Source organism: the organism of the source record quoted next, unplaced genomic scaffold (genome assembly GCF_019419815.1).
Source record: "Pyrus x bretschneideri cultivar Hongxiangsu unplaced genomic scaffold, Pyrus_bretschneideri_v1 Contig8, whole genome shotgun sequence".
NCBI lineage: Eukaryota > Viridiplantae > Streptophyta > Magnoliopsida > Rosales > Rosaceae > Pyrus > Pyrus x bretschneideri.
This window is the reverse complement of record NW_025999820.1, coordinates 7327394-7350882: the sequence shown is the minus strand read 5'-3', so window position 1 is coordinate 7350882 and position 23489 is coordinate 7327394. Positions and strand designations below refer to the sequence as shown.

General features: G+C 37.7%; 1 protein-coding gene across 4 annotated transcripts; it reads left to right on the top strand.

Moving 5' to 3' along the window:
- Window positions 1-3171: 3171 nt before the first annotated feature.
- LOC103939211 (late embryogenesis abundant protein 76) lies at window positions 3172-23000 on the top strand. 4 transcript variants are annotated; one of them, XM_048575816.1, is made up of 4 exons: window positions 3172-3907; window positions 4046-4153; window positions 21217-21332; window positions 21494-23000. In XM_048575816.1, exons 3-4 carry the CDS (start codon window positions 21266-21268, stop codon window positions 22771-22773), a joined length of 1347 nt encoding a protein of 448 aa, XP_048431773.1. In that variant the 5' UTR covers window positions 3172-3907; window positions 4046-4153; window positions 21217-21265; the 3' UTR covers window positions 22774-23000. The 4 variants fall into 4 exon arrangements, with proteins under 4 accessions (XP_048431773.1, XP_048431774.1, XP_048431772.1 ...); XM_048575817.1 differs by having other exon boundaries at window positions 3172-3933; XM_048575815.1 differs by lacking the exons at window positions 3172-3907; window positions 4046-4153 and adding an exon at window positions 18632-19309 and having other exon boundaries at window positions 21503-23000.
- The last annotated feature ends 489 nt before the right edge of the window (window positions 23001-23489 follow it).

Genomic DNA, 23489 nt, shown 5'->3' with positions numbered 1-23489 from the left:
TTCTTGCTAGCCTCGATATGAAGTTGGGCGCACGCACCCGCCGAATCAATCGATCATGAATTCTTCATTGATTGAGTGAGAAACCATGTCGAGAAGGCTAAAATAATACTTAAGAGTTTAAGGGTCTAAACAAGTCCATGAAATCTAGAGTACAAGACATCTGAATTGAATATACAACTCCGATGCTTGAATACGTATAAATACTTAACTTGATTATTTGAAAGTAATTAAAATGGTCGAACGCTCACTCAACTTGAACAATAGCCTAATGAAAACTGACGAACGGAAATTAGATTTTCCCCGAACCAAAAATTTACTGAAATTTGTTACAACGGTAACTGTGGGAATATTAAATCACCAATGGTGAAAATTGGCTTGATAAGGTACTGATTGGTTGATTCAAGGACTGACGATTTCAACTAAGATGTTTGACATCAGAGTGGTCCTCCCAGATAGTCTGTCTACTTCAGCAATGATATGGAGAATAATAGAGTAACCCAGAATTAACTAAAATATCTTTTAGGACCAGAAAGTGAAATTGAGATTACGAACAGAGCTGATGTGAACCAAAATGCCAGAGAGTCTTAAAGATTCGAAAATGAAGAATTCGACCAGATGATTCAAAGTATAGTTCTTACGGACTAATAGATAATACATCGAATGTGTTGGTCAACAAACTTCGAATCATCATGATTGCCTTCACGGAAGGGTATCATTAAGTTTTCTAATTAAGTATAGTAGCCGATGACTTAAGGTCGTAGATAGGACAATTCACTTCATGCAATATTAATGTCAAAAGGCATAAGCGTTTCTCGATCATGCTGCATCAATGCATAGCTACACGTTCAGTATAACATCACCGTAAGATTCGAAATTTATTGGTGTCGTCACAGATGTAAAGACAATGGTATGGTGAGACAACATCTCGAACCAAAACTAACTTGTTTTCCTAACCAAGGGAAATGGAAGTAGGAGTATGGTCAAAGAATAGTTGACAACTGTCGATAGAAATCGACAAGACCAAGGGTATGTTGTAATTCTTGACAAGACCAAGGGTATTTTGTAATTCTACAATTGTAACCTTTTTAGAAATGGGTAAGAACATCGTCTGCTACGCTTACGACTCCCAAGAAGATATGAAATCTAAGCAAGGTCAATAATTGAAGAATTTGGTGTAAAGCTAGATATTGATGTTTACTAAACTGACCTCGTGGTGGAAGTAGACAAGAATGTTATTGGTGAAACAAGTGGTGAGAAATTTCTTGAGGATCCATATGACTTTCCTCGGTGGAAACTATAAGCTCAAGGAAGCACATTCGGTCTACCCCACTTATACATGCTAACTTTACCTATAACTGGTGCTTTCTTAATTTTCTCCCACACGAACCTCCGTTGTTGTGCATAATCTCCTACTAGGTATGCCTCTGCCTGCCATTCCCAAGGAACGCATGTTGCAGACTTGAGGCACAATCCCAACACGAATTTCTTATGTTTCTAATAGGATGTGATTATTCATGCTGAATAAGGGTTTTACAACTGTACCGAATGACATCAATAAACGGAATTCATGACATCCAAATGATATCAAGGTCGACACATTACTAGAGTAGGAGAAGATCCTAAGTATGCTATGAACAAACCATTGCTATGATACCAAACTGACATGCCCCCAACCTCGATATCCCTACATACCAGGGTAGGCACGTGCTGGCCGACACCCGAGAGTGATGAAGCCATTTTTGACATGTATGCAATTAAAAGATATGTAATTTGAACGATTATGCCAAAGCAAGAACGTGTTCAAAGCATACAACTAACTAAGAATCATATGAAAGAATTACTAGGTAAATATATGATTAAAGGAATGATATGTACACTGAGAAGACTTGAGGATACATAAGCCGAAGTGCCCTGACGCCAAGATCATGTGCCTCGATCCTAACTCAAATTTTCCATTGCCCGGGAACCGCTCAAACTAGTAAGGATGGAGTCACTTCCCACCGATGCACCTATCTGGTGGCTTGACATGGCCGGAATTTACCGATAAATGCCCGGCAAGTCTCGGGTTCTCTCGTTGGAATCTGGGCACGACATCTCTGCATTATAACTTCGCCGGAGACGGCGAGAACTCGCCGAGAAACTCAGTGTACTATGTAATACCACCATGCAATGGGAGAGAAGGAAAATGAGAAGTCTCAGTCGATGTGGGGTCTGGAAGGTGGTGAGGTCATCGGAGGGTGAGATACAATGGTGAGGTCATTATTGTTATATATGTGTGCATGCCAATATGTGTGTGTGATGCATAGGTGTGTGTGTGTGAAGGCTCGGGAAGGAGAAGAGAGAGTTGGTTGAGAGAGAAGAGATGGGAGCTGAGGGAGGAGGGTGTGTCCCAGGAGAAAAATGAGAGGGAGAAGGTTTTAGAAAGAGAAATGGAGAGAAAATTCTAGAGAGAGAATGAGAACTCGGAGAAAGAAGGGCTCCCCAGAATTAGGGAGGAGACTTGCCACGTGTCAGCACCACAGTGGTTCATGATGGAGAAATATCTTCAATTGTAAAATTACCAAAATACCTTTATTATTTCGAGTCCCGTAAAATCTTCGTTTTAACTCCAATTTCAATTTTGCTCACGCCCACACGTTCGTAGCAACGAGTACTACGAGGATATGCCAAGGAAATGAGTCTTACATGACACGACACGACATGACGGTCAACAAAAATCAACACTTTGCCTCGAGGGGCATTTTCGTAAATTCACTTATTAAAATTATAAAAACTATAAAATTGGGAATGGGTTGTTACAACTAAACCTATCATTCATCGTTTATTTATAAAAATAAAAAAATCTTGCCCCACACTCTAATCTAATCTTTCTCATGGTATAACCTAGAGATTTGAAAGCTATTCCTTATCTCATTCTCGAAATTTCATATTTTTTGTCATTCCAAATTCTAAATCCATTCAACTTATCGAAAAAAAAATTACAAATTCATTCAATGAGTAACAATAAGATTTGTAAATCTTCATTATTGTCTATAATTTTTATTTGTTTCTACTCTATTCTACTTCTTACATTATTTTATCAACAACGAAATTTATTAAAGATGAAAACCACTAGTACACAATCAAATCTGAAAGCCTCCATAGCCGAACTAGGGAGGCAACAGTCCCAGAAGCAAGGATTAACTAAAGAAAGCCCCACATAAGCTAAAGTATCAGCAATAAAATTCGCCTCCATGAAAATCAGAGGCCAATCCTTTGATATCATTGCCAATCTAGCTAAGGTGCCAAGGTGGAGTCCACTCACCTCGAGACATTTGGATAACTAACTTTGAGTCCCCTTCAACCATTAATTTTTGGATAACCTTTCTCCTGGCAAGCAGCAATCCATCCCTCAAGGCAGTAGCTTCCACAATAGTGATAGTGGCATTGTAAGGCCCAAAATGCCACCTTCCCTGAGTGATAGCAATATACATCCACTTCACAGGGGTTAGACCCAGAGTGAATGTAAGGCCAAGCTCTCCCCCACGAGGGAAGGATCTAATCAGGTGGTTCTCGGATCGATCGCATTAACTAATCCTGTATCTGTAGTCGAAGCACTCCGGGTGGATTCGGTTCACTCCTGGAGTACGGATTGGGCCAGGTATACCTGCTCAAGCGCTAGCCTATCCTGCCTAGACTGCGCGGTACCTCCTCGCCTATGTGAAATGTCAGACTGCGCCTACTAGCGCGGCTGCGCGTGCGCCTTCAAGCCACGATGTGGAAGAGGCAAATGGTCCTTCCCTGATATGGCGTACGTACGTCAGAATGGTCCCTTTGATGCCCACATCTCCGATGACTCTGGGGAATGTCTGATGACATGGACCGACACTGCAACACTTACAAATACGACTAATGGCTCCTCAAAAAGGTTAGACATTCAGAACCCCTAAAAAGGTACCACACCAGCATCTTCCTCTACCTTGCTGACTTAAGCATCGGAGCCTCCATGCCGGAATCATCCTGACGCTTGGACTCAAAATTTGTGCTTGGTTTTTTACCTATGCAGGTTCCTTACTTGGAAGTCACCAAAAAATGACTACAACAGACACCATCAAAATTTAACGCCCCTGCACCAATAGGTCTCCCCTACTGATCCTACCTCTTGACTGTTAAGGTTTGTAATTATTCATTGGTTCTCCCTATTGAGTCTAATAATTCTTTCAATAGTATAGATGACGAGGTTATCGTGCTATTGTTTCAAAATATGACAACTCGTTGAGGATAAATATTATTATTTTGGATACATATTATGATTTTTTTGGTTAGTGATTTTATAAATACTACTTTTTTTTTTCTTTTACATTGTGAGAGGCCCCTCCTCACAAGAAATCATGGTTCCGCCACTGTCCAGTATGCTATTATACTCCTCAAAATGAGTACTCAAATATCAAAAGCTTATTAAGTGTCATTTGTACACATTTTTTTTTTTTTTGTTGTGGAGTTTTTTTGCATTTATGGTCCAAATGATCTTCACATGAAATTATTTCTCATTTTGACAAATAAGCACACCAATATGCTACTAGATCTCTAAAAATATGTACTCAAAAGATTAAATGCTTATTAGGTGTTATTTATACACATTTATTTATTTATTTATTTTTGGAATGTTTTTGCATTTATAGAGTCAAAAGATCGTCACCCAAACATATCCAATACGGCTACCAGACCCTTAAAAATGAGTACCGAAATTCTTATTGGTGTAGAAAGTTGGTTAAAGTAAATTTATCCACATTACTTGCAAATTTTCATTAAGAACAAATTATTTTACAAAGTTTCAATATTACATCGATGCATTATTGTAAAAATTTCAAACGTAAGCATTTGGACTGATATCGATATTTCTCTAATTTGGTCCACCAATATACCTACCAAAATACAATATATACCAAGAAAAGAAGGAAAATCAAACGAACTCAAATAAAGTAACGCAAGAAAAAAATTTCAATGAAAAAAAAAGATAAAAGTAAAAAACAAAATTGGATTAGGGGACTATAAATACCACGATATCGATATTTCTCTATTTATTTTAGATATTTTTGTTTTATATTAAAATATATTTTGAAAAATCATGAATTCACTAACCAGCTTACATGTTTTTGTAGTCTTTTTTTTATTTTGAAATTCTAATGAGAGAAGGGCAATTTGGATATTATGAAAGCTTCACCCTTTTTGCCTTCACCCTTTACACACTAGCATATGGACTCACAAAGTGAGTTTGAAAATTTTTTATTTTTGTTTTTGAAGTAGAAGGAGAGAAGAAGAGAGTGATAGAGAATGTAGGAATGGGGAGAGGCTTTATTTTTTATTTTTTATTATTTTTTAGTTTTTAATTAGAGATATGTTAGAATTACATGTAGGTGAGACTTTGGAAAAAAAAAAAGAAGCAAATTTTGGTTGTGTGAAATTACATTTCTGCCCATATTTCTTATTCATGTTCTGTTTTTTTTAGAGGGTTAAACTGATAATTTCATAGAATTTTGGTTAACAATGAATGTTTTATTAATATGTAGTTTAGATATAGATAAATTATATATATCTGTACATTAGACTCAATCTGAGAATTTTGGTAAAGTTTTGATATAATATGTGATCAATTTGAGAGATTTTAGATATATTTCGATTAAAATTTTGGTGCAATTACGATCATAAAATTGCTTATAATTGCTAGTCAATACATCAATAGCATAATTTGAAATTGAAATTGTCTTAACATCTAAAGTGTCTATTAATAGAATTCTGTTTGTCAATCAAAGTTCTATAAAATTACTATTTTAACCCCCTCATCAAAACTAGACCCGGCAGTTTCTGACACGACACGATGACACGACACGAAAACGACACGAAAATAACGGGTTTCGGGTCAACACGATAACTTATCGGGTCATTATCGGGTGACCCGTTAAGAACCCGTTAATAACGGGTTGTTAACAGGTATACACGCGGGTAACACGTGGGTAACCTGTTTCGACCCGTTAAGAAAAAAATGATTTTGATAATTTTAAAATTTAATTACTAAAAGATTTATTATAAAATACAATAGCCCTATTAATATATTATATGTACAATATTTCTATATTAAATATATAGTTTTGTATTATTATTCTATATAAGTTAAAAAAAAACAAAAATTTTGTCATTATTTATTTTTATTATGAGAGTTCCTTATTAATTATTATCAATACTAGGATATCATATGGGAGCTCTCCTTCCTTGAAGGAGGAAATTCTGACCCATAGCCCATAGGTTGTCAAGCAAAGGCCAAAGGGTTAGGACTTAGGAGTCATGCTGCTTCATTTGATTTTATAAAACCATGCACATTTGATTTTAGGGAGAGAGAGAGAGAGAGAGTCCAACTTATAAAATCAAATATGCTTCCCTAAAACTAAAAGGCTTAAAGCCTTAAACCATGCTACCAAAAGGTCCGTGAGCCAGGCCCACCTCAATAGTCAATACCCTTGAAAAGTTTAGGATAATAAATTTTATTTAATATGTTGTTGTCCAAAATTAAAATAAACTAAGAAGACATACATTCAAGTATGAAAAATGTCAAAGAATATATAAACACTTATGATTCATCATTATTCCTCTACCAGTATATAATGGTTACACTTACATTATCGTTTAGATTTTTAAAATCCTCCAAATCCTCATAAATAATGTTTTTTATTTGAGGGAAAAATTAATAAAGTTCATAATAATTATTGTAGAAGTGTAAAAAATGTAAAAAAAATATACAATCACTCATAATGACAAGCTTTACAACTTTCATGAAGGGGTCAGCTTCGAAATCCAACACTATAATCCATAAACCTTAAATTTATATTTAACCGTTGATTGTCATTTACACCTTATTCTTGTTACTAAATTTCATTTTTTTAATTTTCTTTTTTGAAAACATGATCATCTGGCGGATGTAAGAAGATGAGCGGTTTAGATCTTTAATATCATGTTTCGATATTTACGATTAATTGAAATATGAGTCGATGTCATATGGTTTGTAGAAACTTTATAAACATCAAGCAATATTTTCACTAACCATAAAACTCTGAACATAATATCAACGATCCAAACCGTTCATCTTTTGGCATCCTCTAATAGATCATGTTTTAAAAAAAAAAATTCTGAAAAAACAAAATTTGATGAGAAAAATGAAGCGTAAATGTAAACAACAATCAACGGTTAAATTTTAATCTATGATTTATATGATTATAGTGGCGAATTTCAAAGTTAAGCTCTTCACGAAAGTTGTAAAGCTTGTTATTACGAGCGTTTATATATTTTTTCTATATTTTTTATACTTCTACATTAATTAAAAAACTATTAAAGACTTCAAACAAAAAATAAATAAATAAATAAAAGCCACTAACAAAGCCAGCCCACTGACTTTGAGAGCCCAGGGCCCAGGCTGCCAGCCCACTGCCCAAATGCAAATGCCCAGCAGCCCTAAATAATAAATCCAATCCCTTTCTCTAGTGACCCAAATCCTCATAAATAATGTTTTTTATTTGAGGGAAAAATTAATAAAGTTAATAATAATTATTGTAGAAGTGTAAAAAATGTAAAAAAAATATACAATCACTCATAATGACAAGCTTTACAACTTTCATGAAGAGGTCAGCTTCGAAATCCAACACTATAATCCATAAACCTTAAATTTATATTTAACCGTTGATTGTCATTTACGCCTTATTCTTGTTACTGAATTTCATTTTTTTAATTTTCTTTTTTGAAAACATGATCATCTGGCGGATGTAAGAAGATGAGCGGTTTAGATCTTTAATATCATATTTCGATATTTACGGTTAATTGAAATATGAGTCGATGTCATATAGTTTGTAGAAACTTTATAAACATCAAGCAATATTTTCACTAACCATAAAACTCTGAACATAATATCAACGATCCAAACCGTTCATTTTTTGGCATCCTCTAATAGATCATGTTTTCAAAAAAAAAAAATCTGAAAAAACAAAATTTGATGAGAAAAATGAAGCGTAAATGTAAACAACAATCAACGGTTAAATTTTAATCTATGATTTATATGATTATAGTGGCGAATTTCAAAGTTAAGCTCTTCACGAAAGTTGTAAAGCTTGTTATTACGAGCGTTTATATATTTTTTCTATATTTTTTATACTTCTACATTAATTAAAAAACTATTAAAGACTTCAAACAAAATAAATAAATAAATAAATAAAAGCCACTAACAAAGCCAGCCCACTGACTTTGAGAGCCCAGGGCCCAGGCTGCCAGCCCACTGCCCAAATGCAAATGCCCAGCAGCCCTAAATAATAAATCTAATCCCTTTCTTTCTCTAGTCTCTCTCTCTCTCTCTCGCTCTGTACTGTACTTTTTTGTTCAATTATATGGCCCAATTTTGGAATGGGGTCCAACGACCGTTTATGTAACAACCCGTTTCAAATTTTACGTTTTTATTTTATTTTAAAAGCGTGAATCTACGAAATTGCCCTAGAGGCAAGGACTTTGACTTCTGTTGACCATCGACTTGAAAGATGTGGGACTTATTCTTTTAGCATATCCTCGTAGTACTCATTGGTACGAGCGTATAGGCGAAAACCGTTTGCGAGTTCGCATTATAACGGTATACTTATGGACGTTTGAAATTGGTTATTTAAATATTTGAATTCCCACCTTGTGGGATTAGTGAACCAATTAAATTAAAGGGACAAGGAACCAATTAGAAAATTTAAAGTGAAGCTTGCAGCCAATCAGAAAGGAAGAAGAAAAGAAAAGAAAAAAAAAAAAAAAAAACGGAAAAAGGCTTCCCGTGCACCCATACCCGCACCACCGCGAGTCCATCTTCCAAGGCCGATTCCGGCCAACTCCGGTGGAATTTTTCGATGCCACCACCACCATTTTGAAGCTCTCATTCCCCTCTACAAAACCCACCCAAGAACCACCTTGATTGACCATGGGATGTGGAGGTTTGAGGCCACGAAAGTTGACGAAAATCAATGGTGCTCCGGCCACCCTTTTCGATTTTCCGGCAAATCGGCAAAGCAATGGCCGATGCCACCACTTGGGCTTTGTAGCCCATCATCCCAGGAGCAAAACCCAACCAACCTTGACCCCGTTGGACCACCGTAGACGACGAATCGACGTCGGGAAGTTTTAGGCACCCGCCGGCTTCGTGGGCAAAATTGACCATCTTCCGTCCACTTTTGGACTTCGTGGCAGGTATGAAAGTTGCTCCACTCACTGAGATCTTCATTTCTGTGAAGTTTGAGAATTTTTCGAAATAGTTGGATTTTCCGGCGAGTCGAGGCGGCCGACGGCCACCCGCGGCGGCGCGTGCGGCGGCACGTGGCCAGTGAGCCGCCAATGCTATTTTTAGGCTATGTCGAATGTTTTGAATTCAGTTTTGTCATTTGAATGACGTAGGTTGATCGTTGGAACCTAAATTCGTTATGATACGTTACTTGATAAAAATGTGAATCGATGATCCGACCGTTGGATCGTCACCAAAATTGGATATATTATAATACGTAATATTTAAAGATCATAGGAATTTACGGATCGGGAATCCGACTAACGGATCTTCCTGAATTGGATTTGTAAGTTAGTAAAATAAATGTTCACGGCCACTTGTTTTAGGCAATTGGCGGAGATCTGACCGTTGGATCGTAATGAAATTTTAATATGTTATTCTAGAAACATATTGTGGATCGTTGGAAGTTGCGGATTGGAAATCTGATATGCGGATCTTCCGGGTCATGTTATACAGGGTTGTAAACCCTACCGTCGATCTTTGATCGACGGTTGACTTGTGGTCAATGGGTCTCAAACTATTTTAGAATGTCGTTGAGGTTGTGTTTTATGTGAATTACATATTCTACGGATAAGAGTTCTGAGATGTGATTTGATAATTGGTCACAGGGACCAATCATTCAGGACGCCTCGATGCGTGCGCTAGAGAATCATAGCGTGGACTTCAGGTGAGTGCATCTTTTCCTTTTTATCGTACATATTATTGAGAGTTCTATCGACACCTTTAAATTGATTAGGCATATTACTTTCATATATAATTATTGTGAATGCTTGAAGTACTATGTGAACTACGAATGGCTTGATCCCTGTTTAGGGTACGTAGGCAGTCTAACGAGACGTTAGATGCAGCCATAAAATATTTGAGACAAAAGCCTTGCTTGGGAAATTGAGTAATGCGAAGGAAATTGGTTAAGGCAAGTTTTAGTTTTATGAATTAGTTAGTTAAATTAGTGTTAATTGGGTTGTCATGAATAATTATCCTTGAAAATAAGTAGTTTGGGAGTAGGGCGTTATTGATTGTACACTTCACACTATATTGTTTATAATTGAAAATGCTACGACATGGTTGAGTAGTAGATTGCATCATGATATATCCATATGTATATTACTTGCATATAATTATTGGGAATGCTTTCAAGTGCAAAGGTGAACTCAGGACACCCAGGTAAGTTCAGGTGAGTTTATGGTAGTACTTGGATCGCTTGCGTTATAGCATGACTACAGTTATGAGTTAGGCAACTTCGATACGGTCGTACTGGTTGCCATGAGTCGCACATGTTATATTGAGTTGCATTGGGAGCTCATAAACCTGCACCTCGGTGTTAGTGCTCCCGCCCGTGGCCAGGGCACAGTCCTTCACGTGATGTTCACCTCCCGCACCTTACGTTCACCTTGGATCCAAAGTAGGTGCACAGTCCTGTCGTACAGACCACTTTAGGTGGTTCCGACTCGTAGGTGACCCGCGATTATTCGCACAGCCTTCACGTGATCGTAGCACTAGAGCGTTTATATGTATTACACCCAGGCCTGTCGTACAGACCACTTTAGGTGGTTCCGACTCGTGTGCAGGTATACTTATTGAGATATTGGCTAGCCAGGATTGACGAGATATAGATAAGTCGTACAGGTCAATATAGGTGACTCCGACTTATATGCTAGCCAGGATTGACGAGATATGGATAAGTCGTACAGGTCACTATAGGTGACTCCGACTTATATGCTAGCCAGGATTGACGAGATATGGATAAGTCGTACAAGTCACTATAGGTGACTCCGACTTATATGCTAGCCAGGATTGACGAGATATGGATAAGTCGTACAGGTCACTATAGGTGACTCCGACTTATATGCTAGCCATGATTGATGAGATACGGATAAGTTGTACATGTCATTTTAGCTGACTCTGACTAATATATCACTTTGTATTGATTTAGTTCATTTGGCCTACTTATTAATGTATGGTGGATGTGATGGCAAACCGTGGTTTTGGTCATTTCCGAGTATGGTTTTGATATATGTATATATGTCGTATTGTCTTATGGAAAACGATACGGGTTTTACATTTAGGGGCATTACTTTTTGAGAGGTGGTAACTTTGGGAAGCTTGGTTTTATTGCTTACTCACACCTTCTGTTTGGTGCCCTCCAGGTTTTAGCTGCTGAGTTTGTATCGACAAGAATCTATGGCGAATCTTAGTATTGATGGATATTTTTGAGGGTATGATTCTTACCCACATTACTGCACCTTACTTATGCTCTGACGTCGCGTGTGAAATGGGTTCGCTCCCACTCGTAGCGCACTCTGGTACTTAGACACTTTTAGATTCAAATTTATTCACTTTTTATGCACTATCACATTTTATGGCTTCGTCACCTTCCAGGTGTCGGCCAGCACAGCTCGATTCAGGGTCCAAGTGGACTTTCTGGGTCGGGGTGTGTCAGTTTGGTATCAGAGCATATGTTGGGCAGTATTGTGTTCATCACACGCGTGATGTGAGCACTCTTGGTTTTTGTTTTGACGTTCGAATGATGCCACCTCGTCGAATATGGAAAAATATGTTAACTTTTCTTCAGTTTTGGACAATTTTGTGGTTTTGACGACATTTTATAAAATCATTTTGGCGGTTGTCCTTAGAATTAAAACGAAGATTTCCCTTGAGGGGGGGAAGTGTAGATTTGAGGCAAGTTGATGGCCTAAGTAAATGTTTTGATAATCATGTATCGCCAGAGATATTACCAAATAATTCTATCATTGTCCTACCGCCGTTAGTATTGATTCTTTAAAGATTGGAAATCTTAGTTAGTCTTGATTTCTTAGTAACATTTCGCGGAAGATCATCTGAGGGATAATTATTATTCGGTCCCTATTAGCACTAATATCTTCAAGCATACTTGTGTTAATGTTGAATCTTTAGGAGGAAGATCGACTGTCGATGAAGTCTTTTTGAAAGTAGATCTTAAGCAAGGTCTTTTTCTAGCATTGGGATTTTTCAATCAACGCTATTCCCAGATTTTTTTTTTTTTTTGCTTTCGTAGTTGTACTTATTAAATGGGTGAGATTAGGCTTGCGAATGTAAGTTGTCATATCCTGGGAGTTGTAGGAATCCAAAAAGCAATCATCAAATCCTCCTAGGATCAATGAACTACTTCGCTTGAGCTGAATAAATTAGGATCGTGGAAGCTTAGGAATAAGCTTTGCAATAGGACGGTAAACTTATGATTGTTTTTACCCTATCACTTATCTAGGTAAACGAAAACCCTTTGACTAACCACCTCTCGATCACTTCCATAGGTAGACATTAGAATCGAAATGCGGGATGATATCTCACTGTTAGATTGTTATGAGTGTCGAGGAAACTGTGAAGACCTTTTAGTTCGTGTCGTAGAGTTGGTTAGTAGTACTGTAAATTCGAGGACATATACTTTTGGCATCATATCCCAAAAATCTTACCGCGGATACCACCACATTGTTAAGTTGCTATGGCAACATGACGGAGTATTGCTTTTATTTTTCACGATTAGAATCGTTTGAAACGAACCATCTTATTCATTGACCTAAAGTCAACAGTCATCACCTTATTTCGAAGGCTAGATGACACTTCTCGATGGAGATTTTGATGATGCATAGTGATTGTCGATTGATGTGACAAGTCAATTCGGATTCAGACTTTCTTAGTATGTTAACGCTTATGTTTCTCGGTGGTAGAACCGCTAAAGATGAACCATCATACTTATGACCTAGAATTAACAATTTCTAATTTCATTGGAATATTGATTGGGACTCTTATGTAGAAAAGTGTGTCCAAATCTTCATTGATCTTCAAACTTTTTATTACATTTACTTTTTGGAACAAGCTAAGTTTTGTCCGAGGCAATAGTAGAATTAAATTGGCATCTATGAGTGCACTATGGTGTATCTACTCTCGCACACTTCCAGCCTGTCCTTTTCTATTTAATTGGGAAGTATGAGTATCGATATAGAGTTACCTTTAATCTACCCAGAAATGGTTCAAATGATTTTAATCATTTTGTATAAATGGAGTTAGGAAGTATCTTTTTATATGCTCAGTTCGAGATATGTTGTATATGTAAAGAATGTGAAATTCATTAATCGTGATGCTAAACCAATGATACGCTTATGTGATGTTCCAATTGGTGGTTGTTTACTTAAGTAGAAAACAATATTCTTCTTGCTCTAAAAATTGAAGTATTGGCAATAGTTATTTCCTTAAAATGGGTGTTGAAATTTCAACAACAAGACACTTGTGAAGACAACTAAGATAGAAGTGGGATGTAGTCAACCTCTTCGGGTGATGTGATTTAGAAGTTCTCTTTGTGACGTGATCAAAAGTGGAAGTAGGGAAGAGATAAAATCGAGGCTTCCTTTGATGTGTTTTAAATGAATCCTCACTCTAGATGGACCTTGCTTTTGATTAATGTTGTGAGGATATTGAGGATATAGAGTTCAAATTTTCTGGACAACTACAGTTTTCTAATTGCGTCCAGAGGACGATGACTTTTTGAGAAAACTACTCCTAGACTTTTATACAAATTCAGCAAACAGAAACCTGACAAGATTATCATCTTGGTGTATTTATATTTCATCGTGTTACATGTTTCACTTCCAAGCCTTTGGAAGTCGTTATGAAGGTTTTGAGTATTAGAAGTTGTTCAGTATCGCATTTCTAACCCTAGATTAACGATTAGTTTGAAATGAGTTACTCAGACCTTTGTGGACGAGTTGCATCTTGTTTGTCCCACCAGTAGCATGGTTGCAGTATATCCTTATCTCCATTCTAGTCACTTGTAACCACGGTTACAATTTCGGGTTAACTATGGTATCATTGGAGTTGATGTATGAAGATTTTACGCACAGCGCATATTTAATAGACGCATACTTTTGTTAGAATTATGGGTAACTACGGTTACATTCCTGTTTAGGAGTATGATATCCTTCAAAATATAATACAAATATTGTATGTGCAGCTTGTGATTTACAGCAGCTTATTGCGAACAAATATTTGATTGAGATTGTGATGTAGAAAATTTATGTTATTGACGATGTTGCCTCAGAAGGTAGTGAATGAGTACGATCGAGGCCGGTATATGTATTTCCCATTGAGGGGCAAGATGGTAATATTGCACCCTCGGGAATTGTTACTTGCTTATCGAGACAACAGTGAATTGTTGGTTTTGTGGGGTGCATACCGTAATATTAATAACTTATTCGTTGGGTTGTTAAGCAAATAAACAAGTAGATTATTCTACGTTAATATTTGTATTTACTTATTTAATTCGTTAATTGTTGTTTAGGCTTGACCCAAAAATACTACATGCTAAATTGCGAAGTGCGTTACGCTTTGAACACGTTTATGTAAAAGAGAAGGAAAGTAGGAATTTGGAGGCATGAAAGAAGAGTCATAACACTCCGATAATGACGAAATGTCATCTTCTTTTATGTAGTCGCTATAACTTGATGTCTTCCTCGTGTATGTATTTACATGCACATATCTCTTTAATTTTGAGTATTCCACATTCGACTGATGATTTTAAATTTCGAGGACGAAATTTTCTTAAGGTGGGTAGATTGTAACAACCCGTTTCAAATTTTACGTTTTTATTTTATTTTAAAAGCGTGAATCTACGAAATTGCCCTAGAGGCAAGGACTTTGACTTCTGTTGACCATCGACTTGAAAGATGTGGGACTTATTCTTTTAGCATATCCTCGTAGTACTCATTGGTACGAGCGTATAGGCGAAAACCGTTTGCGAGTCCGCATTATAACGGTATACTTATGGACGTTTGAAATTGGTTATTTAAATATTTGAATTCCCACCTTGTGGGATTAGTGAACCAATTAAATTAAAGGGACAAGGAACCAATTAGAAAATTTAAAGTGAAGCTTGCAGCCAATCAGAAAGGAAGAAGAAAAAAAAAAAAAAAAAAAAAAAAAAAAAAAACGGAAAAAGGCTTCCCGTGCACCCATACCCGCACCACCGCGAGTCCATCTTCCAAGGCCGATTCCGGCCAACTCCGGTGGAATTTTTCGATGCCACCACCACCATTTTGAAGCTCTCATTCCCCTCTACAAAACCCACCCAAGAACCACCTTGATTGACCATGGGATGTGGAGGTTTGAGGCCACGAAAGTTGACGAAAATCAATGGTGCTCCGGCCACCCTTTTCGATTTTCCGGCAAATCGGCAAAGCAATGGCCGATGCCACCACTTGGGCTTTGTAGCCCATCATCCCAGGAGCAAAACCCAACCAACCTTGACCCCGTTGGACCACCGTAGACGACGAATCGATGTCGGGAAGTTTTAGGCACCCGCCGGCTTCGTGGGCAAAATTGACCATCTTCCGTCCACTTTTGGACTTCGTGGCAGGTATGAAAGTTGCTCCACTCACTGAGATCTTTATTTCTGTGAAGTTTGAGAATTTTTCGAAATAGTTGGATTTTCCGGCGAGTCGAGGCGGCCGACGGCCACCCGCGGCGGCGCGTGCGGCGGCACGTGGCCAGTGAGCCGCCAATGCTATTTTTAGGCTATGTCGAATGTTTTGAATTCAGTTTTGTCATTTGAATGACGTAGGTTGATCGTTGGAACCTAAATTCGTTATGATACGTTACTTGATAAAAATGTGAATCGATGATCCGACCGTTGGATCGTCACCAAAATTGGATATATTATAATACGTAATATTTAAAGATCATAGGAATTTACGGATCGGGAATCCGACTAACGGATCTTCCTGAATTGGATTTGTAAGTTAGTAAAATAAATGTTCACGGCCACTTGTTTTAGGCAATTGGCGGAGATCTGACCGTTGGATCGTAATGAAATTTTAATATGTTATTCTAGAAACATATTGTGGATCGTTGGAAGTTGCGGATTGGAAATCTGATATGCGGATCTTCCGGGTCATGTTATACAGGGTTGTAAACCCTACCGTCGATCTTTGATCGACGGTTGACTTGTGGTCAATGGGTCTCAAACTATTTTAGAATGTCGTTGAGGTTGTGTTTTATGTGAATTACATATTCTACGGATAAGAGTTCTGAGATGTGATTTGATAATTGGTCACAGGGACCAATCATTCAGGACGCCTCGATGCGTGCGCTAGAGAATCATAGCGTGGACTTCAGGTGAGTGCATCTTTTCCTTTTTATCGTACATATTATTGAGAATTCTATCGACACCTTTAAATTGATTAGGCATATTACTTTCATATATAATTATTGTGAATGCTTGAAGTACTATGTGAACTACGAATGGCTTGATCCCTGTTTAGGGTACGTAGGCAGTCTAACGAGACGTTAGATGCAGCCATAAAATATTTGAGACAAAAGCCTTGCTTGGGAAATTGAGTAATGCGAAGGAAATTGGTTAAGGCAAGTTTTAGTTTTATGAATTAGTTAGTTAAATTAGTGTTAATTGGGTTGTCATGAATAATTATCCTTGAAAATAAGTAGTTTGGGAGTAGGGCGTTATTGATTGTACACTTCACACTATATTGTTTATAATTGAAAATGCTACGACATGGTTGAGTAGTAGATTGCATCATGATATATCCATATGTATATTACTTGCATATAATTATTGGGAATGCTTTCAAGTGCAAAGGTGAACTCAGGACACCCAGGTAAGTTCAGGTGAGTTTATGGTAGTACTTGGATCGCTTGCGTTATAGCATGACTACAGTTATGAGTTAGGCAACTTCGATACGGTCGTACTGGTTGCCATGAGTCGCACATGTTATATTGAGTTGCATTGGGAGCTCATAAACCTGCACCTCGGTGTTAGTGCTCCCGCCCGTGGCCAGGGCACAGTCCTTCACGTGATGTTCACCTCCCGCACCTTACGTTCACCTTGGATCCAAAGTAGGTGCACAGTCCTGTCGTACAGACCACTTTAGGTGGTTCCGACTCGTAGGTGACCCGCGATTATTCGTACAACCTTCACGTGATCGTAGCACTAGAGCGTTTATATGTATTACACCTAGGCCTGTCGTACAGACCACTTTAGGTGGTTCCGACTCGTGTGCAGGTATACTTATTGAGATATTGGCTAGCCAGGATTGACGAGATATAGATAAGTCGTACAGGTCAATATAGGTGACTCCGACTTATATGCTAGCCAGGATTGACGAGATATGGATAAGTCGTACAGGTCACTATAGGTGACTCCGACTTATATGCTAGCCATGATTGATGAGATACGGATAAGTTGTACATGTCATTTTAGCTGACTCTGACTGATATATCACTTTGTATTGATTTAGTTCATTTGGCCTACTTATTAATGTATGGTGGATGTGATGGCAAACCGTGGTTTTGGTCATTTCCGAGTATGGTTTGGATATATGTATATATGTTGTATTGTCTTATGGAAAACGATACGGGTTTTACATTTAGGGGCATTACTTTTTGAGAGGTGGTAACTTTGGGAAGCTTGGTTTTATTGCTTACTCACACCTTCTGTTTGGTGCCCTCCAGGTTTTAGCTGCTGAGTTTGTATCGACAAGAATCTATGGCGAATCTTAGTATTGATGGATATTTTTGAGGGTATGATTCTTACCCACATTACTGCACCTTACTTATGCTCTGACGTCGCGTGTGAAATGGGTTCGCTCCCACTCGTAGCGCACTCTGGTACTTAGACACTTTTAGATTCAAATTTATTCACTTTTTATGCACTATCACATTTTATGGCTTCGTCACCTTCCAGGTGTCGGCCAGCACAGCTCGATTCAGGGTCCAAGTGGACTTTCTGTGTCGGGGTGTGTCAGTTTAGGGTTATTAGTTTGGGCGTGCAACTGCAACCTTTTTTTCACGCAAAAAAGTATTATGTTTTTTTATTTAATTATTTATTAGTTTAAAATATATTTTCCTTAACAGGTAACGGGTCGGGTCATATTACCCGTTAATATTATCGGGTCGATTTCGGGTCGGGTCATTTTACCCGTTTATTTTAACGGGTGTTACACGACACGACCCGTTAAGATATCGGGTATGACACGAACACGGGCAACACGACACGAATGCCAGGTCTAATCAAAACTGACAAAAATAAAAAGCATTGGCAACTTAGAATTGCATGCAACATAAATTTTATTGCTTTTTACACCAACCACACACCCATGTAAACATAACATGTCCTATTGAAAAATAAAAAATAAAAATTATGTCCACGTTAAAAGAAACTGCTCCATCATTGTCACATTTTTCATACTGATTTTTTTAACTTTAAAAACTAATCAAGCTTCTCAATTAAACAAATGAAATAAAATAAAATTATTCGCACACATACTAAGTATCTGCTAGTATCAATGGTATAATTGAAATTGAATATTTTTGTATAGAAATAAAATTAAACAAATAAATGAATAACTCGATTAAAAATGTGGTCAACTGGTCATAATATTTTCCTAAATTGAGCGCGTGAAATGCGGCCAACACAGGCTTGACAAAGCAACACGTGTAGGGAAGGCAGCGGCACGACCTCCTTCCACCTTTCATAACGGTCTGAATAACTGCCACGTTGATCCGAAACGCGTCACGTTGAAAACCTGTCTGATCGATGGACGCCCAAACTTCTCTCTCCGACTTAATTTCTCCAACAGTCGAAGAATAAGCAGCAATTCTCAGACGCATATTTACATGCACCTCGTCTGTATGCAATTGCAATGAGCTCGCTCTTCAAAACTCTCATGCGTCCAGCAACATTTCGAAATATTCTTACCAACCCGACATATATCCAGTGCTCAGGAGTGAAAATCCGGTAAAAAAGAAAGAAAAAAGATTGATCATGGGGAAGAAGACGGTGTTTTTAATGGCGGCGGTACTGTGGCTGAGTATGGCGGCCGGAAGTTGGAGCGAGGATTCTGCTGTGGACAATGCCAGGGAAAACTTGAACTTGGCAGCTGGGAATGCTAAGGAAACCACCGAATCGTGGTTTGATCGGGCCTTCAACAAAATCGCAGAGTAATCATTTTCTTTTTTTGTTTTCAACTTTTAATTCCCTTCCTCATGCCATTTATTTAGCCAGACATACACAAATGAAAATGGTCACAAACTATTAAGAAGAAATGAAACTCGTCACAAACTATTAAGAAGAAATGAAACTCGAAGGATATTAACACGTTAAGAAGACTTTTCAAAGAAATCATTACTTTCTGTCACGATGTCGCATCATTTTAATGTTCAAAAGATATGATAATAACTGTTCATGCTCTTTAGTATTATCAAAATTTTAGCAATTTATTTGATTTACAGACTGTTTAGTCATAATTTCTATGGATGCAACAAAGTGAGAATGTTAATTGTTGGTATTATTCGTTCCATCCCTACCAATGAGAGTAAACAGTCTTCAAATCAAGATGATTTTCAGATGATAAGGAGAATGAATCATTTTTGTTACTACGTTTGTACGGTAAAATGTAGTTATTATTTTATGAGGAATTACTCAACTCACAAGTGTCATCCTTAAAGGAATACCAAAGTGATGTATGTTTAGTGTTGTTCTACTTTTTTTTTTATTGAAAGTTTGCAAAGATTTGCATTGGGTATAACCCTTTTATTTATGCACCATTCCCTTTGTGTTTGCACGTTTTACTTTTGAACGCCCTTTTACATTAATTAATCTGCTTATTTTTCTATGCTAATACTGTCTCACTAATTACAGAAAATTGGATTATATTCCTTAAATAAGGCCAATTTTTCATTAAAGTTGGGTGTGAGATTGGATATTGATTTTGTTCTTTGACTTTATATCCATCTCATCATTTTTCTACATTCCACTTAAATCTAGCTAATAGTTATTGACTTTTGTTTTGTTTTGTTTTTGAGCATTTTTAGGGTATTGGGTTTCCACCCATGCGTCCCACGTTCGAAACCTCACCCTTCCCTTTAATGATAATAAAATTTTAAGAAAAACTTTAATACCCGTAAATATTTAAAATGTGCTATTAGATTTTATGCTTCTATAAAAACAAACCTCAAACAAAGTTGAGAGACACCCTCCAAACATAAGTAGGAGAAACAATCCTATACATATGAATCTATACATGAACATATATATTTTATGTACCGATACAAATGCACCTATGTATAGGGGTATTTCGACTTACCTAAGTAAGATATATAGGTGCATATATATAGGTTCATATGTATAGGTACACAAATATACAGATATAGGTGCATATGTATACACACTTCGACAATGTTAAGTTTTATACAAAACTACCTCAAGGGCTCAATTGATTTGTGAAATTCTTATGTTGCCTTTCCCCCATACAAAACCAGTTTTTATATTTTTTTTCCCTGTGGTGTAGATCATCAGTTTGAAGGGTTTTCAAAATGTGATGTTTCAAAAGCCCTTGTTTTTATATTGCTGTTCAGATATGGTGACATATGTATCCGAGAATTTACTTCCCCAAATGCATGAGGTTGGTCTATCAGTCCGTTTTGATGGTTCTTAGGATAAGTGTTTAGTATATATGTAAGACTAAAAAGGGCGACCCCAAGCCAACAAGGCTCCCCGCTTTGTGAGGGTCCTGGAGGAGGCCCGGGGAGTTGGAGAACTTTTGTCGTATGCGGCCTGACTCTTGCTTTGTAAAGAGACTGTTTTCACGACTCGAATTCGTTACCTTTCAGTCACAAAAAAGCAACCTTTTCATTGCACTAAGGCTCGCCCTCTAGTATGTGTATATATAAGACTATGTCTTAAATTTATGCCAAGTGTGTATAATATAACAGGTATATTGATCCATTAGGCCTCTTTGCTAACAGCTTAAGCTCTGAGATTTTGGGTTCGATGCTCTATAGTATGCTGTGTAAACGTGTTAATGGTTGTTGATCATTGATAAGTTGTGTGGTATGGTGCTGTCCAGGGGTCTTGGATTTAGCCAGGATAATGCAAAAGATGCTGCTAACAATGCGATGGAGAAAGCTGGAGATGCAGCGTCTACGGCCACAGATAGATTAAAAACAAGCACATTTGGAACACGTAATTATCAATTTACCTTAATTCTTTTTCAGATGAAGTGCTTAATAAGTAAATAATTAGGTCTTCAAAAAAGTATAATTGATTTCATGCTTCTGGGTTTTATTTTGTGTTCTCCCTAAACGGATCATCATACTGTTTTGTTCCTGATTCCCAAATGGCAGCGGATGCAGGCAAGTTTGGTCATGACAGCTTTGATTCATCTATAAGAATGCCTACCGATAAGGTTGACAATGCCAAAGAGACGGTGAGAGGGACAATGGATTGTGGAATGGAGAGAGCAGCAAATGCCTATGGTGAAGCAAAGGATACAGTGAATAATGTTGTGGGTGCGGCTTCTGATAAGGCTCGTGATGCAGTGGAGTATGGAAAAGAAACAGCTGCCAATGCATATAATACCGACAAAGTTGACAATGCGAAAGAGACAGTAAAAGGGGCCGTGGGTTCCGGAATGGACAGAGCAGAGAATGCCTATGGTGATGCAAAAAATACAATGAATAGCGCTATGGGTGCGGTTTCTGATAAGGCTAATGATGCAATGGAGTATGGAAAAGAAAGTGCCTCCGATGCTTATAACACTGATAGAGTTGAGAAAGCCAAAGAGACAGTGAGAGGGGTGGTAGGTTCGGGAATGGACAAAGCCACGAATGCCTATGGCGAAGCAAAGAATACAATGAATAGGGCTATGGACACGGCTTCTGATAAGGCTAATGATGCGGTGGAGTATGGAAAAGAAACAGCTTCCAATGCATATAATAGCGACAGACTTGACAATGCCAAAGAGATTGTGAAAGGGGCAATGGGTTCCGGAGTGGAAAAAGCAGCGAATGCCTATGGTGAAGCAAAGAATACAGTGAATCGGGCAGTGGATATGACGTCTAACATGGCTAATGATGCAATGGAATATGGTAAAGAAAAAACTGCCAATGCATATGATGGAGCCAAAGAGACAATGAACAGGGCCTCGGATAAGGCCTACGATGCCAAGGAAAAGGTGGCGGGAGGAGTTGATTATGGAAGGGAAAGAGCAAAGAATTCATATGACGAAGCGAAACAAAAGGTTGGGGAGTCATACGCGTCTGCTAAGGCCTACGATGCCAAAGAAAAGGTGGCAGGAGGAATTGATTATGGAAGGGAAAGAGCAGCGAATTCATATGATGAAGCTAAACAAAAGGTTGGGGAGTCGTACGTGTCTGCTAAGGATGGTATGACTTCGCATGCCAAAGATAACTATGAGGCTGCCAAGGGAGGAATTGATTACGGAAGGGAAAGAGCAGCGGATGCATATGATGAAGCCAAACAAAAGGTTGGGGATTCGTACGTGTCGGCTAAGGATAGTATGACTTCAAGTGCAAGGCATAACTATGAGGCCGCCAAGGAGTCCGCCTCACAAGCTGCTGGTGATCTCGGGGCTACAATGAGCAATGCAGGTTCGGGCCAGTAATTAAGGAATTAATTCATTTTCCGCTGGCTGAGTGCATGTTAGGTCCATAATCTGTGATCAATATATATGTTTTTTCTCAGTAGCTAGGAAAATGCTGGGAGTTTTGTGGTGTGTTATATATATGTTTCTTGTTTTCCCATACTCTGCCTTGTCGAGTACGTGTAAACTTCTAAAATCAATTTTGAATCCTGTATGTATACAAGGAACTTGAGTTTTGTGTTTTTATATATCATGTAGATTTTCCTTATAAACATGCAATGTTGACTCTCTCTTGAATGTAGGAATATTCATACTCTCAACATAGATTATTCTAAGTCCAGGATGTGACGCAATTGGTTAGATCAGTGTGTGTTTCCATCTGTTCACTCAAGTTTAAGTTTGAATATTGCTCCCTGTAGTTACTGACTTGGAATGAATAGTTTATAGTACACATGCATGTACGTATTTTTGCGTAACAGCAATATTGAATAAGGTTCTTTTTCTTATACAAATGATGCGAAGAGGGAAGTTTCGAGCGCATGATTTCAGATGTTAAAATAAATACTTTAATCAGATGAGCGTCTGATAGGTCTTTTATACTCTGAGGATGGTTTGAGTCTTTCTAGGGAAGGTTTTTGAGTATATAAATTTTGTATTACTAAGTGATGTATTGTAATTCGAATGGACAACGGGTTAGCGTATATCTTTGGTTGCGTCGAAGTATAAGAAAGATACTA